Source organism: Myxine glutinosa, chromosome 10, assembly GCF_964187855.1.
Source record: "Myxine glutinosa chromosome 10, kmMyxGlut1.1, whole genome shotgun sequence".
Taxonomy (NCBI): Eukaryota; Metazoa; Chordata; class Myxini; order Myxiniformes; family Myxinidae; genus Myxine; species Myxine glutinosa.
The window spans coordinates 109491406-109510131 of NC_136270.1; the positions used below are offsets into that span (position 1 = coordinate 109491406).

General features: G+C 42.1%; 1 protein-coding gene across 1 annotated transcript in view; it reads right to left on the minus strand.

The window, feature by feature from the left end:
* Nucleotides 1-18726, minus strand: part of SDK2 (sidekick cell adhesion molecule 2) — a 990523-nt gene that overhangs the window by 130463 nt on the left and 841334 nt on the right. The window contains exons 30-33 of the mRNA XM_068126284.2: nt 10081-10282; nt 7345-7448; nt 2933-3003; nt 2491-2641 (exon numbers count right to left, since the gene is read on the minus strand). Of these exons, the coding sequence (XP_067982385.2) occupies nt 2491-2641; nt 2933-3003; nt 7345-7448; nt 10081-10282 (528 nt within the window). The remainder of the gene's footprint in view (nt 1-2490; nt 2642-2932; nt 3004-7344; nt 7449-10080; nt 10283-18726) is intronic.

Below are 18726 nucleotides of genomic sequence, written 5' to 3' on the forward strand. Positions count from 1 at the left end.
TTTCCCTCATCAATCTACACTCGTCAATCTACCTCATCAATCTACACTTTTCCCTCATCAATCTACCCCATAATGACAAAGAGAAAACAGGATTTTAGAAAGTTTTGCAAATTTATTAAAAAGAAAAAACTGAAATATCACATTGACATAAGTATTCAGACCCTTAACTCAGTACTTAGTTGAAGCACCTTTGGCAGCGATTACAGCCTCGAGTCTTCTTGGGTATGACGTGACAAGCTTTGCACACCTGGATTTGGGGATTTTCTGCCATTCTTCTCTGAAGATCCTCTCAAGCTCTGTCAGGTTGGATGGGGACCGTCGGTGGGCAGCCATTTTCAGGTCTCTCCAGAGATGTTGGATTGGGTTCAAGTCAGGGCTCTGGCTGGGCGACTCAAGGACCTTCACCGAGTTGTCCCTAAGCCACTCCTACGTTGTCTTGGCTGTGTGCTTAGGGTCATTGTCCTGTTGGAAGGTGAACCTTCGGCCCAGTTTGAGGTCCTGAGCACTCTGTTTCAGGTTTTCATTAAGGATATCTCTGTACTTTGCTCCGTTCATTGTTCCCTCAACTCTGACCAGTCCCCCAGTCCCTGCTGCTGAAAAACACCCCCACAACATGATGCTGCCACCACCATGCTTCACCGTTGGGATGGTATTGGGCAGGTCATGAGCGGTGCCTGGTTTCCTCCAGACAAGACGCTTAGAATTGAGGCCAAACAGTTCAATCTTGGTTTCATCAGACCACAGAATCTTGTTTCTCACAGTCTGATAGTCTTTTAGGTGCTTTTTTGCAAACTCCAAGCGTTCTTTCATGTGTCTTTCACTGAGGAGAGGCTTCCGTCTGGCCACTCTGCCATAAAGCCCAAATCGGTGGAGTGTTGCAATGATGGTTGTCCTTCTGGAAGTTTCTCCCATCACCACACAGGATCAATGGAGCTCTGCCAGAGTGACCATCGGGTTCTTGGTCACCTCTCTTACCAAGGCCCTTCTCCCCCGATTGCTCAGTTTGGCCGGGCGGCCAGCTCTAGGAGGAGTCCTGGTTGTTCCAAACTTCTTCCATTTAAGAATTATGGAGGCCACTGTATTCTAGGGAACCTTCAATGCAGCAGAATTTTTTTTGCAGGCTTCCCCAGATCTGTGCCTCGACACAATCCTGTCTCTGAGCTCTGCAGGCAGTTCCTTCGACCTCATGGCTTGGTTTTTGCTCTGATATGCATTGTCAGCTGTGAGACCTTATATAGACAGGTGTCTGCCTTTCCAAATCATGTCCAATCAATCGAATTTACCACAGGTGGACTCCAATCAAGGTGTAGAAACATCTAAAAGATGATCAAGAGAAATGGGAGGCACCTGAACTAAATTTCAAGTGTAATAGCAAAGGGTATGAATACTCATGTAAATGTGATATTTCAGTTCTTTCTTTTTAATAAACTTGCAAAACTTTCTAAAATCCTGATTTCTCTTTGTCATTATGGGGTATTGAGTGTAGATTGATGAGGGAAAAAATGAATTTAAACGATTTCAGCATAAGGCTGCAACATAACAAAATGTGAAAAAAGTGAAGGGGTCTGAATACTTTCTGAATGCACTGTATGCCCCTCACAAACGTCCACAAATCAGAGCTGAGGATCTGGTCAGATGACAGGGCGCCAGCAGATCCTCCACTCAGCAGATCCAAGCCCGGTTATGCTGTTGTTAGACTATAAGTCTTGTTTTGTATAGAAATCTCATTCTCGTTCTCTTTACGTCTCCTTTATTTCATCAGCCTTTCACTTTGATTGTTTCTCATATTATTTGTTCACAATCAATAATTATATGGCTTTCATTTCTTCCTTCCCTCTTCCTTAGATCAAAGTCATGAATTAGAAATTCTTACAAGATTGGACTTTCTTCGAAATCCACAATTCTTTATTTTTTAGAAAGATAGCTCGATCATGTTTAACACCAAATTCTTGCAGAGCTAAATGGTTATAAATATTAATAACACGAGGCTGTTCATATCCAATCCATCGTCGAGGATATTTGACATGAAAAAGGGAGTTGTTTTGCAGCTGCTAGTGAGACATCAAACAAACCGATTCCTCGAGCATAAAACAGGACGGAAGAGAAAAACTTTGGGTTTTAGGTCCTAATGGTGGCACACATTATTATTCTTATTTTTTTGGATTCAAGATCGAGGCTCGTGTAAGAGCTAACATTAGTGACAAAAAAAAAACAAAAAAAAACGGACAGATAAGACGAAATAAAGGGAGCGGGAGACATGATGGGGAGAGAGTGGGAAGCACACAAGTACAACATTTGAGAGCAGGGACATCGGGAGATCTGTGGGAGGCAGAGGGCTTGGGGGGTTTGGGGGGGGGGGGTGGGAGAGGTAAAAAAAAAAACAACAACACATGGACACATGGTGCCAGTTGTGCAATCACGTCTCTTGTGACAGTTTGATGCACACAGCACATTGCATGAAGGTAGGTACATCATAAAAATAGCACTAACCTAGGAGCTGAGCCTGGATCGGAGATGGTATTCTCGGCGTGACAGCGTGGTTGGGTGGCAAGGCGGGATGCTGATGGCTCCCGAGTGAAAGCTCTCGGTAAAGCACATGATACCCAAGCAAAACTCCATTCACGTAGTCCTCGGCAGGTGGCTGCAGAGTCAATGAGGAAAGGTTCAGGGCCAGGCTATAAAATCCACAAGAGGCATTTCTTAATCACACTCGAGCGGTCACTTATGTGATGCCTCAATCTCGTGTAGTACGCACATTAGCTTGGCAAGAATGTGGTCACTTCCTCCTTTATAATCAAGGTTCTACCAATCTTTGAGGAAGTTGAGGCTAGGTATGGTGTGTGGTTAAAATGGGTTGTGTGATGCATCACAGGTGAAAACAATATGTAACCCTGGTTAACAGTCAAGAATGGTGTGAGGGTTGGGATTTCACCTCCCACTTCACAAGGACAGATGAGGTCGTACGTGGAACAATTGAAATGATGCTTGGAGGTTTTTCCGGAGCTGTGCACAGACAGCACACAAATGGTTTGTCACAACATCAATGCAATCCTCGAACGCCAAAGTTGTAGGCAAAACAATTCCTTTCTATCCCTCTAATCCCTTCCTTTGATGCTGTATAGCAGAAAACATCAAGGTGTTGCAGTGATTTACGAGTATAATAACACATTATTGTGTTGTCTCAGAGGTTAAAATAACTTAACATGAGAAACAAAACTTCATGAACTCCATTAAAAACACCAACAGACTCCAGAGGGAATGCCGCTAAATCACATGATGCAATTCTGGCTTAAAGAATAATTCAAATCAATCATAAATGGGGCAATTCATAACAGCAGCCATCACTGTAACATGAATCATATCAGCAGCTGGGACTCTACCTCCAAAAAAAGTTTCTCTGCTCTGGAATAAATAACTAAATATATCGTCAGGTTCCATATGTCCAGATTTTAAGGTTCGTAACCAGTTAAATTTTTGAAAAGTTTGAAAATCTCTGACGCCGAAAACCAATGTTTCCATTTGATTTGAATTTTTTTTTTTTTTAACGTCTAGAACAGCCTTTGTCTGTCCGGATGTCCCCACAAATGTACACCAATCAGAGCTGAGGATCTGGTCACATGACAGGGGGACAGCGTTCAGTAACCATTACATACAGTTGAATATTTTACTAAAAGGAATATACAATAACCTTTTGTGTAACGTTTTTGGGGTTCCCAGCAGGTGGCGTAAGGGAGGCAGCGGGCTTCAGAAATTCCTCAATACAATTATGATTTTGAAATGCAATCGGCACGAACCTTGCTCCCGAATCCAGAAGTGAACAGATGACGATGGTTCGCTGGACTGATAATATCTCAACACAATCGTGATATAACATTATATTTTGATGTATTAATACTATAGTATTAATTATCTCCACCACTAAAGGTGGATGGAGGTTATGTTTTCATCCCTGTCTGTTTGTCTGTGAACAAGATATCTCAAAAAGTTGTGGACGGATTAGGACGAAATTTGGCAGAATGATAGCGTATGTGGCAAGAACGAATCGATTCGATTTTGCTGAATAGCTGAATATGGATTTGGATATGATAATGATATCATTTTTGAGTGATTCTTCACCATTGAAGGATCGGGCGAAAAGCCATATATAACATGATAATTAAAAAAGTTTTGGACGAGTTATGACTAAACTTGGTGGACGAGTTGGTTCGGTGACAAGAACAAGCTGATTAAATGTTGGTTCAGGTCCGAATCCAGGTCCGGCCTATCGTTGGGATACAAAACAAACTGTTGAGCCTGGCAAAGGTATTCGCTCTGCTGAGTGCCGTTCTAGTTTGTCATTGGAATGATGAATGATGCACTGGAATGTGGAATTTATTGGTTCATTGTTTGCCATTCACTGTTTTTTTTAAACCAAGTCATTCACGAACCAGCTGTCCATGCTTGGTCAATTTTTTAAATACTTACATTATTTGCGAACTGGTATCCCCACCAGGTCATAGTATCCTCTTCAACTAAAGTATCAAAATAGCCTGGCTGTGCCTGATAGACTATCGGTGTTTATTTTTTTTTCCAATCAAGTCAAATTGGAAATCAATTTTTTTTCGAATTACTCGTAAATGACTTTAGAGTCAGAGACTCTCAAGCTTTCAAAAATGTAAATGGTTACAAATCTCCACAAAATCGGAACGAAATTCCATATGTAATCTGACTACCTCCAGAAAGCCCCACTGACTGGGAAGATATGGAGCTCATCAGTTCCTGTTGGTTCGGTCGTCGGTACAAAACCACATCAAGAACGCACCGTTAATACCACCAACCGGCCAGCTTCCCAGGTAAGTCACCTCTCAGGGCAACTACATTCTTTGGGAAAGTTCATAACAGACGATGATTTTATATAAACTTTCAGAATCTCTCCTACTACCGACTCCTCTCTGGCATAGCTACCCCTGCTCTGTCTGTGCTGTGTCCCCCAAATATTCCTACAGGTCGCACAAGAACTGCCTGCAACCCTCTTATGGTCAAACTGCCAAAATCAAGACTCTCTGCTCAACTTCACTCCTTCATTCCTCTTTTCTCCCGCCTCTGGAACAAACTCCCTCACTCTCTTCAATCCCACTCCTCCCTCCAGGTCTTTAAAACAGCTGTGAACCACCATCTCTTATCTTCCCCCATCCAAAACCGTGATATTTACTACCCCCGTTAATTCACCCCATATCCACCTTTTTGAAATACCGAATTCTTTCCTGGAAGTCCTAGCAATGTCCATGTGTTTTATACCTCTCCCACACCCCTCCCCTGCACCTACCCCCCAAGCCCTCTCCCTCCCACAGATCTTCCAATGTCCCTGTTCTCTACCGTTGTTGTGCTTGTGTGCTTCCCTTTCTCTCCCCATCTTGTCTCCCACTCCCTTTATTATTTGTTTTATGTGTCCGTTTATGTTTTTTGTGATTGATGTTAGCTCTTACACGAGCCTCGATCTTGTAAACAAAAAAAAAGAAAAAAAAAATTATACTCCTGAAGATGTTTGTGAGCATCTGTAGGCCACACAATGTGGGCAGCTACACAACATGCACTTTAAAAGCCGTTTGGAGATGACAGTTTCAAGGAGGTTCATCAGATGTCGATGTGCAATTACATTGATCAATCGGCAATTACTGCGCAACAGACAGCGAGTTTGCCTGAGAGGACTTTTGCAGCATCATTCTTCAATCATGATTTGAAAGAATAAGTAAGTGAATAGGTAAGTGATATTTGTTAGGAAATCCAGTGTGCACGACCCAGTGAGGAACACTATTCTCATTTTCTTTCCTTTGTCGGATGTCAAAAGCCATGAAATTATGGATCCAAAACAAGAGGAAGGGAGGGGTGGGGGAACAATATTGGTCATATTGGTCAGAGTGGGTGAAGGGGGAAAGGGAGGGAGGTAGAGGCCTGGAGTAATGAACCAGTGTTTAGCAGGGACAGATAGGCGTTGAGTTAACTCTGCTAAAGGTTGTTGAAGGTTACTCATAAACGCCTTGGGAGTTTGAAAATGGATGACAGTTATGTAGATTAATCATCTATCAGGTTGATATTCAATACAGGATTATTTGATTTATATTGTCAAGTTAATGAAATGACGAAATACCTGAACAGATCAATGAAGCCACTTCACCTAACTCAGAGGGGGATGGGGTGGGGGGCAGCCATACAACATGGACATGACTGCTTGCTTGGGCTGAATATTAAGGAAGAGTGCTCACATGCAAATATCATATTTTGACTGCTGCACTAATGACATTTCACCAGAAGGTGATCATGCATGGCAATGGTGGAATGCAACATTTATTTATTTGTATGCAGCCTGCGGCTGCTTGGCTGCATCATTTTCTGGGGGTGTGGCCGTGCCGCTGATGCAATCCCCTGGTTGCCAGCTACATGGTACTCATTGTGCCAACCTCGAAAGGACGACGGTCTGAATCGACCAGTCTGGTGGTAATTCAACGGTATGATAGGAGTTTGAATGCAAGACCCTAATATCTTAAGTCAGCCACCTTGACCATTCAGCCAACACCAGGCTTGAATTTCAACGACGCGGTATGGTATCTGCAAGTCAGCCGTCCCATCTGTAATCAGACTCGAGGATTCCTATGGATTCATCTGCATAAATCTGCATAAATCATTGTCTATTTTGTGTCTACAGTACATGCCAACATTTAAAAAATGTAACAGGATAATTTTGTTTGTCATATTATCTGTATGAAGCCTGGTGTTGGCTTAGCGGTTAGGGTGCAGGCTTGGGATCCTAGGATCCTGGGTTCGAATCCCGGTCGATCGCTGAATTAACGCCAGGGGGGTTGACTCAGCCTGTCATCCATCTGAGGTCAGCAAATTGAGTACCAGTTCACTGGTAATTCCCTGTGTGTCGCAGAAAGGTGACTAACAGGGCTGGTGGCAGGAAGGGCACCCGGCCATAAAAACATTGCTTCAAAAAAGTGGGAGTTCTCTGCGGGGAAAAATGGCCTCTAAAGGTGGTATGCTATCTGTATGAGAAGGAATTACTTGGACATTTTAACTTCAGGACAGATATAGAGATCTATCCATTGCTTGAAGCTTGTATTAACTGAAACATACAGTAAATACATCCACACTTGTTTATATATATATATACTCATCCTCTGCTATTTTATTTCTGAATCACCAAGGCACCTCCTTTCCTGAGTCATCCAGAAACACAACATCTTTTTTCTGGTTTGTGGAATCTTACTCTGATCAGACCTCTGGAACTTTGGACTGCCCAATGGGTGACCCTTTAAAGTCAAGTTGGGCAGGTATAGTTGATAGCTTGTACTGCTCAGTGCATACCTGCCTGTAATGTCACCACAGCTGGTGATTCCTCACTCCAATGGCTCTGGCCAACATCATTTTGAGCAGCCAGTTGGAAACTGTAGGCTGTGAATGGCTTGAGTCTATCAGGTGAGAAGAAAACAGGTAGTGGGAGAAAGTGGTTAGAATATTTTGTGCATACACATGTGCACAAGGACACGGACACACACACACACACACACACACACACACACACACACACACACACACACACACACACACACACACACACGAAGGTGGATACATCAAGACCTGGGAGAGCTTCGGTCCACCTTCTCAAACCCGCATTCGGATAAAAACAACCAATAACAAAAAACACACACACCTGCTAAGAGGTAATGTGATGTACCATTCTCTGTTACAGAGCGTCGGTGCTGCCAAAGCAGTTTATTTGCAAGGATTAAACTGGGTGGTTTGCCATTTCCTTCCCAGTCGTAGTTGGGGGAGCAAGACTTTTGGAATTTAACCATGGGGCCTTATAGCTCACCCACTCTTTGGGAATGTCACCGCGGCATCTTTAACATCCACGAACAAGAGCCGGCAGATGGGGAGCACAGTTTAACGTCCATCCGAAGGATGGTACACACATTGATGAATCACGCTGCGTGTGAAACTCTAGAATGCCAGTTTATAGCAGGGCCGAGATTCAAACAGAGGCTAGATATCTCTCCCCTCCACCCTTCTCCCCCCTCCTTCGCCCTCCCTCACCTTCCCTTACCCCTTCTCCTCACATCCCCCTCACCTCTACTGTGTATATATATATACACTATACACTATATATATGTATATATATATATATATATACACATACATACACACTACCGGTCAGAAGTTTTAGAACACCTCAATTTTCCCAGTTTTTATTGAAATTTACGCAGTTTAATGCCTCAATGTACTCTGAAATTAAGCATAGAACAAATAAACAATTGGAGATAAAAAAACGAAATCATAGAATCATTTTGTTTAACAAAATTTAATTTAAAATTTTGACTCAGCAAAGTAGCCACCTTTTGCAGATATAACCGCCGAACACACTCGTGGCATTGTTTCTACAATGGAAATCAAATGTTGTTCGGGAAATTCTTCCCAACACTATTGCAGAAGTTCCCACAAATGTGTTGCACTTGTAGGTTGCTTTGCTTTCACCCTTCTGTCCAGTTCATCCCAAACCAGCTCGATGGGGTTTAAGTCTGGAGACTGTGCTGGCCATTCCATGATTTGAAGCCTACCGTCTTGTTCTTTTCCTCGAAGGTAGTTTTGACATATTGTAGGTGTTTCCTTTGGAGAAATTGCAAAGAAAGCCAAGGTGTCAGTGAGTACAGTTTCCGACACCATCAAAAGGCACTTGGAAACTGGAGGAAACTCTGACGGGAAGAGGTCTGGCAGACCCAAAGCCACAACAGAATCAGAAGACAAGTTTCTGCTTCACAACCTTCACCACCTGTGATGTACCAAATTTATTCACGGCATTAACAAAAATCTGCCCCTTTGGGGGTATACGAGAGGGGGTGGGGGTTGCCCCCCAAAATAGGTGTTGCTTTTTTCTCAGAAACTACACAAGCAATTTCGATGAAACTTCACCACAACCTTCATCACCTGTGATGTCCCAAAGTTTGTTCACGGAATTAAAAAAATCTGCCCCTTTGGGGGTGTACGGGGGAGTTACCCCCAAAATATGTATTTGCTTTCTTCTCTGAAACTACACACACTATTTCGATGAAACTTGACCACAACATTCACCACCTGCGATGTACCAACGTTTGTTCACGGCATTAAAAAAATCTGCCCCTTTGGGGGTCTACGGGGGAGTTACCCCCAAAATAGGTATTTGCTTTCTTCTCTGAAACTACACACACTATTTCGATGAAACATGACCACAACCTTCACCACCTGTGATGCACCAAAGTTTGTTCACGGCATTAAAAAAAATCTGCCCCTTTGAGGGTATACGGGGGGAGGGGGAGATTGCCCCCCAAGTTAAGTCTTTGCTTTCTTCCCAGAAGCTACATACGCAATTCCGATGAAACTTAACCACAACCTTAATCACCCGTGTTGTACCAAAGTTTGTTCCTGCCATTTAAAAAATCGGGGTCTAAGGTGGTCTATGGAGAGGGGAGGGGCGTCGAGGGGGGGGGGCTTGCCCCCCAAAATAGGTATTTGCTTTTTTCTCAGAACCTACACACATAATTCGGATGAAACTTCACCACAACCTTCATCATCCGTGATGTACCAATATTCGTTCAAGGCATTGGAAAAATTGCGGTCTGAGGTGGTACACGGGGTTGTGGGAGGGCGGGGGTATTTTTTTGTTTGTTTGTTTTAAGTCTTATGATTATGTTAGTATGATTCTACATGCTGCCCTGTCTTCTCGCAAGCATTGAAATTGGTTTAAAATACCTATAGTTGGTGCAGTCGACTGTTTGTTCTACAAGGTGAGCGCCAGGGTATTGCCCCTATGATTTTAAAAATTATTTCGTGAAAATTTCGAAAACAAAAATTCCACTTTGACATTATGGGGTATTATGTAGATCAGTGACAAAAAACTAAAATCAATCTATTTTAAAATTCAGGCCGTAACACAACAAAATGTGAAAAAGTCAACGGGTGTGAATACTTCCTGAAGGCACAGTAAATGTATTTAAACAAACTCTTGATTTTGCATCACACCAGCCCTCAATGTTATCCACTGGTCTCTTCAGCTTCTTTGTCACACACCTGTCAGCCGTGTAAGATGTAAGATGTGGTGGGACCCAAGGGCTGTGGGTGAACCAATGCCCATCCGGAAAAGAGCGGGCTTGCAGGACGTAATGACGAAGAGGTGCCGAATGGTCGTTTCCTGGATCCCAACTCAATGTGACACTTCTGGAACCGACCCATAACTTTGGAATAGCAAGTTTGCTGGGAGCGTCAGGGTGATCTTGGGGTCGGGGTTCAAAGTTTGAGGCACGACAAAGGGAAAAAATAGAAATGGTGACATTCAGCAAGCGTTCTACAATATAATTAGCTGTAAATATTCCATTAATTGTTATAATTTTTTGAGAGATAAGTTTGTCAAAGATTGCAACAACAAATGAGACCTCTGAGATGTGAACCGGGATATCCCACATCCAAACTGAGATAAATGCACAACCATCACTCTTTCAAGGTCAGGACACAGTTGTTAATTGGAGTTCTTTCAGATTCTGAAAGCGACCTTTGTTCAATGGGAATTGAATGGGATTCTAACTGGGAACCATACCATTGAATCACTCTTTATCAAAGGCTATATCATGTGGTGGAGGTCGCTTTACTTCTAAGGCGTTCAAAGTTGCATGGAGGCTCTGGATTTGCGTTGAGTTTCGAAAATGTCTGGATTTGAACTCATACAAAATGCAATTTTTCCAACAAATGAAATGCACGTTATGAAATAAGCTCACACAAAATCTTTAAATACAATTACAAACATCATTAACTGAAGGGCACTTAGGTAGTGTAAATCCAATTCCAATGAAAGAACAGTTCAAGGCTGCAATGGATAGGCCTCATTGATCGCCACAGATTCATAGGTATGGCATTGCATCACAAAGTGTGTTGTCTCTTAGAAGTATGTGAAGCTTTTTTTTTTTTTTTTTTTTTTGTGGACTGAATCGAGGCTCGTGAAAGAGCTAACATTTACTTCACAAACAAATCAACCAGACAAACAAAATATATAAAAAGAGGGAGCAGAAGACAAGATGGGGAGAGAAGGGGAAGCACACAAACACAACATTTGAGAGCAGGGAGATGTGTGGGAGGGAGAGGGCTTGGGGGGAGGAGGCGTGGGAAGGGGGGTGGGGTGGGGGGGGGGGGTGGGAGAAGTATAAAACACAAGGACACCAAGGACTTCCAGGACAGAATTTTTTTTTGGAATGAATAGATTTGGTGAGCAAGTCGAAAGCATCCTTTTAAAGAGGAAGAAGAAAAAGGTGTTATAGTATACGACAGAATACAGTTCTTCAGAGGACAGTTTAAACATTTTTTAACAACGTGATCACGAACAACGTGGTCGAAGCACGAACGAACAATTAAGAACGAACAAACGGATAAGAACAGAGAAGGAAATATATATATATATATTTTTTTGAGTTGAGATTTTAAAACAAGGAAGTATGGGGTGAAAAGACCGGGAAAAACAGAGACCGAAAGTAATTGCAGCGCAATCGAGAACCGCTGAGACAAAAACAAAGCCTCAAGCCAAGGTCGGACACGGTAGCCTACTACACTAGGCCTCAGAATACACGACACGAACTAACCGACGATTCTGTACACACGTAAGAAAAACCAACACCGAGAATCCTATTAAAGACACACCAAATCGGTACACACACCGAAGGAAAGATACAGTTTCGACAAAACACAATTGTGAAAAATTACTTAAACTTATTTTTTTTTTTTTTGGATACTGAATCGAGGCTCGTGAAAGAGCTGACATACATTTACTTCACAAACAAATCAACCACACAAACAAAATATATAAAAAGAGGGAGCGGAAGACAAGATGGGGAGAGAAGGGGAAGCACACAAACACAAGAGAGCACACAACATTTGAGAGCAGGGAGATGTGTGGGAGGGAGAGGGCTTGGGGGGAGGAGGCGTGGGAAGGGGGGGGGGGGGTGGGAGAAGTATAAAACACAAGGACACCAAGGACTTCCAGGACAGAAGTTGGTATTTCAAAAAAGTGGAATTGGGGTGAAATTATCAGGGGTAGAAAAGATCAAGGTTTTGGATGGGGGAAGATAGATGGTGGTGAACAGGTGTTTTAAAGACCTGGAGGGTGGAGTGGGATTGAAGAGAGTGAGGGAGTTTGTTCCAGAGGCGGGAGAAAAGAGGAATGAAGGAGTGAAGGTGAGCAGAGAGTCTTGATTTTGGCAGTTTAACCATAAGAGGGTTGCAGGCAGATCTTGTGCGACCTGTAGGAATATTTGCGGGACAGAGCCCAGAGAGAGCTGGGGGGGCAAGGCCAGAGAGGAGTCGGTAGAAGACGGAAAGACCACCAACCTGCCTGCGGTGAGTGAGTGAGAGGCCCTTGGAGTTAGCTTCATCGCGGGAGATTCCAATGATTCTGAATGCTTTGGTTTCAACAGCGTGAAGACGAGCTAGGTGTGAGGCAGGAGCACCAGCCCAGAGGGGAGAGCAGTATTCCATTGAGCTGCGGATGAAAGCCTTGTATGTGGTGAGGAGCTCAGGTGTGCCAAGGAAGGACTTCGCACGACGGAGGATGCCCAGTCGGCGACTGGCATTGGAGGCCAGATTCGAAATGTGGTTTTCCCAGGAAAGATCATGGCAGATAGTGAGACCCAAAAGCTTGAGTGACAGAACTTCTTGGAGAGGATTATTCAGAAAGTGGATGGGAGGGTTGTCCAGTCGGTCTTTTCGGAGAGACATCGTAAGAGTGTGAGATTTGTCAGGATTGAAAGACATGTTCCACTTGTTTGCCCAGTCTGTGATTTTGTCCAGGTCTGCAGAGAGTGAGGAGGCTGCAGACTGCCGATCTGAGGGATGAAGAATGGAGCGACAGAGAGTAGAGTCATCAGCAAAGAGATAGAGAGGATTTTCAAGAGAGTCAGAGAGATCATTGATGAAGACCAGAAAAAGCACAGGGCCCAGAACAATGCCTTGGGGAACTCCAGCCTGAACAGGAAGAGGAGATGAGAGAAACCCATTCAGGGCCACACGTTGACTACGACTAGAGAGGAAGTCCGCCAGCCATGCATGGAGATTTCCATGGATACCAAAAGAGGAGAGTTTGGTGAGCAGAGCGGGGTGCCAGACCGTATCGAAGGCACGTGATATGTCAAGGGAGACAGCTCTAATTTCCTGTTTGGCATTGAGGACCTCATTGAGAACTTCGAAAGCGTGCGCGCATGGACAGCTTTGAAGAGACGTGACCTCCAATCTTGCGCATGCGCAGACTCTTCAAAGAGTGCTGGTTGTCCCATCTGCAAGAATTAGCTAGTGGATGGTAGAAGGTATCTTTCATGAAGAGTCAGGGAGTTATCCCCAGAACCCTGAACAGGTATGCCAAAATCAAGACTCTCTATTCACCTTCACTCTTTCATTCCTCTTTTCTCCCACCTCTGGAACAAACTCCCTCACTCTCTTCAATCCCACTCCTCCCTCCAGGTCTTTAAAACAGCTGTTTACCACCATCTCTTATCTTCCCCCAACCAAAACCTTGATCTTTTCTACCCCGGTTAATTCACCCCAAATCCACTTTTTTTTTTCGAAATCCCGACTTATTTATTTCTTGTTCTAGCTGTGTCCATGTGTTTTATACATTTGCCACCCCCCTCCCCCACCTTCGCATGCCTCCTCCACCCCAAGCCCTCTCCCTCCTACAGATCTCCCGATGTACCTGTTCTCTACTGTTGTACTTGTGCGCTTCCCTTTCTCTCCCCATCTTGTCTCCCACTCCCTTTATTGTATGTTTTGTGTGTCCGTTTGTTTTTTTGTGATTAATGTTAGCTCTTACACGAGCCTCGATCTTGTACACACACACAAAAAAATTATGTTAGGTCTTACACGAGCCTCGATCTTGTACACCAAAAAAATAATAATAATAATAATAATAATGTTAGCTCTTACACGAGCCTCGATATTGTACACCAAAAAAAATAAAAATAATAATAATAATGTTATCTCTTACACGAGCCTAGATCTTGTACACCAAAAACACACAAAAAAAGAATAATAATAATAATGTTAGCTCTTACACGAGCCTCGATGTTGTACCCCCCAAAAAAAAAAAATAATAATAATAATGTTAGCTCTTACACGAGCCTCGATGTTGTACACCAAAAAAATAAAATAAATAATAATAATAAAAATGTTAGCTCTTACACAAGCCTCGATCTTATACACCAAAAAAATAAAATAAATAAATAATAATAATAATAATGTTAGCTCTTACATGAGCCTCGATCTTGTATACCAAAAAATAATAATAATAATAATAATAATGTTAGCTCTTACACGAGCCTCGATCTTGTACACCAAAAAAATAAAATGAATAATAATAATAATGTTAGCTCTTACATGAGCCTCGATCTTGTACACACACAAAAAAAAAATATGTTAGCTCTTACACGAGTCTCGATCTTGTACATCAAAAAAAATAAAATAATAATAATAATAATGTTAGGTCTTACACGAGCCTCGATGTTGCACACCAAAAAAATAAAATAAATCTATCTATAATTCCACTAATCTCTGTGTGTGTGTATGTTTGTATGTTTGTATGTTTGTTTGTGACCGCTGTTTCTCGACAACCACGGGTCCGATATACTTTAAACTTGCCAGGTATATTGCTGGGGACCCGAGGATGTGCCTTTTCAAGGTTTCATATTAATCGGACAAGTAGTTACCGAGCTATGTCCAAAAAACGATTCAACCAATCAGAGAGCAGCGAGTTATCACGTGTGCCGAACGTGGCGAACAGACTCTGCCTCGGACGGCACATTTGAGAGCGTATTCATTTATTTCACGTTGGCAAACTATGTTGGCGTTAAACTATGTTTTAAAACTAATTAAAACTACTATCTATAATTCCACGGGTCCGATAAAAAACACCGTACTCGCAAGCCGTTCGCTTTGGACCAAACCATTTCATGTAAATAGAGGGGGGGGATTGTCACCGTACTCGCAAGCCGTTCGCTTTGGACCAAACCATTTCATGTAAATAGAGGGGGGGGATTGTCACCGTACTCGCAAGCCGTTCGCTTTGGACCAAACCATTTCATGTAAATAGAGGGGGGGGATATAATTTTAGATATATATATAGTACGGGCATGCCCTAGTAATAATAATAATAATAATGTTCGCTCTTACACGAGCCTCGATGTTGTACACAAAAAAAAAAAAAAAAAAAAAAAAAATGTTAGCTCTTACACGAGCCTCGATCTTGTACACCAAAAAAATAAAATAAATAAATGATAATAATAATAATAATGTTAGCTCTTACATGAGCCTCGATCATGTATACCAAAAAAAAAAAAAATAATAATAATAATGTTAGCTCTTACACGAGCCTTGATCTTGTACACCCAAAAAAAAAAAAAAAAAAAAAAAATAATGTTACCTCTTACATGAGCCTCGATCTTGTACACACACACAAAAAAAATATGTTAGCTCTTACACGAGTCTCGATCTTGTACATCAAAAAAAAAATATATATATATATTAATGTTAGCTCTTACACGAGCCTCGATCTTGTACACCAAAAAAATAAAATAAATAATAATAATAATAATGTTCGCTCTTACACGAGCCTCGATCTTGTACACAAAAAAAAAAAAAAATGTTTGCTCTTATGCGAGCCTCGATCTTGTAAACAAAATGAGAAAAAAAGAAAAAAGGAAGATTAGAAATTCCTGCCAAAATCACCTTCTGTTGAATGACGGCCTGGCTAGCCGGTTTGTACGTGAAAGACTTGGGCCAAAAACCTCTCCTGACCAAACACACAGAACAAGGAGGGAATAACCAATACTGTAAAAGAGGTCGGAGTCATAGTCGTAGAATTGTTGAAGCCAAATTCATTTCAAAGTGGATAAATCATTGGGAAGGCCGAAGCAGGGTGTCGATTTTATCTGAATGCGGATATCTGTGGGGGTGTACTCTCTGGTATTACATTAACTGGAGAAAAAGAACTTATCAGCATTAAATCCTTGTTAACAATTTTAATCATTAGTGACAAAAAATAAATAAAAAATCCCTTAAAATAACGAATTATTACCATGAAAAGTGATGTCATATTGCATCAACACAGTCATCAACTGCTATTCCTTTAATTCCAAGCATTCCCCTGTACTTGTGAATTTTTTTTCGATGAAATGATAAATCAGATAATTCAAGCTGTTTCATCCCATAAATATTTCTCCCCAAGCAGCTCCAGGTACGAACCATCCCCAGAGCATTAACGCAGGCCACAGTAATATTGGACCTGCTGGCTGGAAGTCACGCTTTTCCTTCTCTTTCATATTCAGTGAGCATCGTGAGTTGTTACCGGAACTCAATATTCTGGTGAAGCATTCAAACATTTTTGCAACGGGTTTCCCAAGCGGTTGAAATGATGCTTCCGGCAAATGATGCTCGCTCAGGATGGTTCCAGGAAGTAAGTGGCATCTTTTTTGTCTGAAGTTTCCATCTCTTTGCCCAAATCATTTGTCTGCGGTACGGACTGTCCCGTGCAACAGTTCCTAGCCATGTTTGAGAGCCTGTGTAAATTAAGAGTGTGTGGTGTCACTGTTTTGGTTCCTCACATGTGTAGATCCGCTGTCATGTGAAGGGACTAGAGTTCAATAAATCATTGCCGGGCTAGAAGTCGCAAGGCTTCACTATAACTCACACAATTGCCTAAAACACACAATTGCTTAGAATGAAAGAATGAATGATCATTTTAAGGCCATTTTCCCCGCTATAGCGAGGGTTAGCCTTGCGGGCCCCATGAAAATCATGGTTCCCTGTTTGAGGCAATGTTTTTATGGCCGGATGCCCTTCCTGACGCCAACCCTTGGTCGCCCTCTTACGATGCGCAGGGATACGGTGTACCTATTCTAGGTCGGGGTACACACCGGGATCATTCATCCCAGCAAGCTGGTACTCAATTTGCTGACCTCGGAAGGATGACAGGCTGAGTCAACCCCCCTGACGTTAATTCAGCGATCGACCAGGATTCAAACTCAGGATCCTAGGATCCCAAGCCTGCACCCTAACCGCTAAGCCAACACCAGGCTACAGTAATTAAATACAGTCATGAAATAGTAATGAAAATAATAATGATGCTCATATGAAATTAATAATTATTTTTGATAATATATTTTTATGAAGAAATAAAAAATAAAGATGAAAAGTAATAATAAATAATAATGCTTACAGTAATGAAATAATGCTTTTCTGCATGGAGCATCAGAAAAGTAATAAAGCTATTTTTCATGTTCATCATGGCTTCATGCGATAGCCAGTGACAGCATGGTAATTTGTTTCCATTATTTTACCAGTCGCAAACACTAGACATTGTTATATCTAGTCCATTGGTATTATTTGCTTCAAGCATCTCAAAAATCCATATTTCTTGACTGACGCCCGACGTGCCAGTAGTCCGACAGAATTTGAGACATTTCAGACACGGCAGCGACATTTCAACAGAATTTGAGCTGCCTACTCTGGGTTTGATTCCTACAACACATTGCTGGGTCATGTGTTCATTGCTGGGATACCTGACCATAGACTTTGGTGATTTGCCGCCATGGTGTTTCATCACAAAATGTGCCGTCCCTCTGATGGAGCATTAAGCCAGGTGTTCCACCTGCTACTATTGGTTGGTTGGCATTCAATATTCCATTGTGTTTCTCAATGAAAGGTGTGTGAGTAGGTGAGGTATCCTCGGCATCCTAAACGAATCTCAAATTCCTTCCCAAATTTGAATGCCATGTGAAAGAATTGGGCCAAAGCATTCCCCAATTGGGCCAATTGAGCAATGAATTGGGCCAAAGCATTCCCCAATTGGGCCAATTGAGCAATGAACTGGGCCAAAGCATTCCCCAATTGGGCCAATTGAGCAATGAATTGGGCCAATTGTGAATGCAAAACAGTGAATTGGACCATTGTGAATGCAAAACAGTGAATTGGACCATTGTGAATGCAAAACAGTGAATTGGACCATTGTGAATGCAAAACAGTGAATTGGGCCAAATGTGAATGCAAAACAGTGAGTGAATTGGACCATTGTGAATGCAAAACAGTGAGTGAATTGGACCATTGTGAATGCAAAACAGTGAGTGAATTGGACCATTGTGAATGCAAAACAGTGGATTGGGCCAATTGTGAATGAAAAACAGTGGATTGGGCCAATTGTGAATGCAAAACAGTGAATTGGGCCAACGCATTCCTCAATTGGGCCAATTGGGCAGTGAATTGAGCAGTGAATTGGGCCAATTATGAATGAAAACAATGAATCGGGCCGGCCCATTGTGAATGAAAAAGTGAATTGGGCCAAAACATTCCCCAATTGGGTAGTGAATTGAGCAGTGAATTGGGCCAATTGTGAATGAAAAACAATGAGTTGGGTCAATTGTGAATGAAAAACAATGAATTGGGCCAATTGTGAATGAAAAACAATGAGTTGGGTCAATTGTGAATGAAACACAGTGAATTGGGCTAAATGTGAATGAAAAACAGTGAATTGGGCCAAATGTGAATGAAAAACAGTGAATTGGACTATTGTGAATGCAAAACAGTGAGTGAATTGGACCGTTGTGAATGCAAAACAGTGGATTGGGCCAATTGTGAATGAAAAACAGTGGATTGGGCCAATTGTTAATGCAAAACAGTGAATTAGGCCAAATC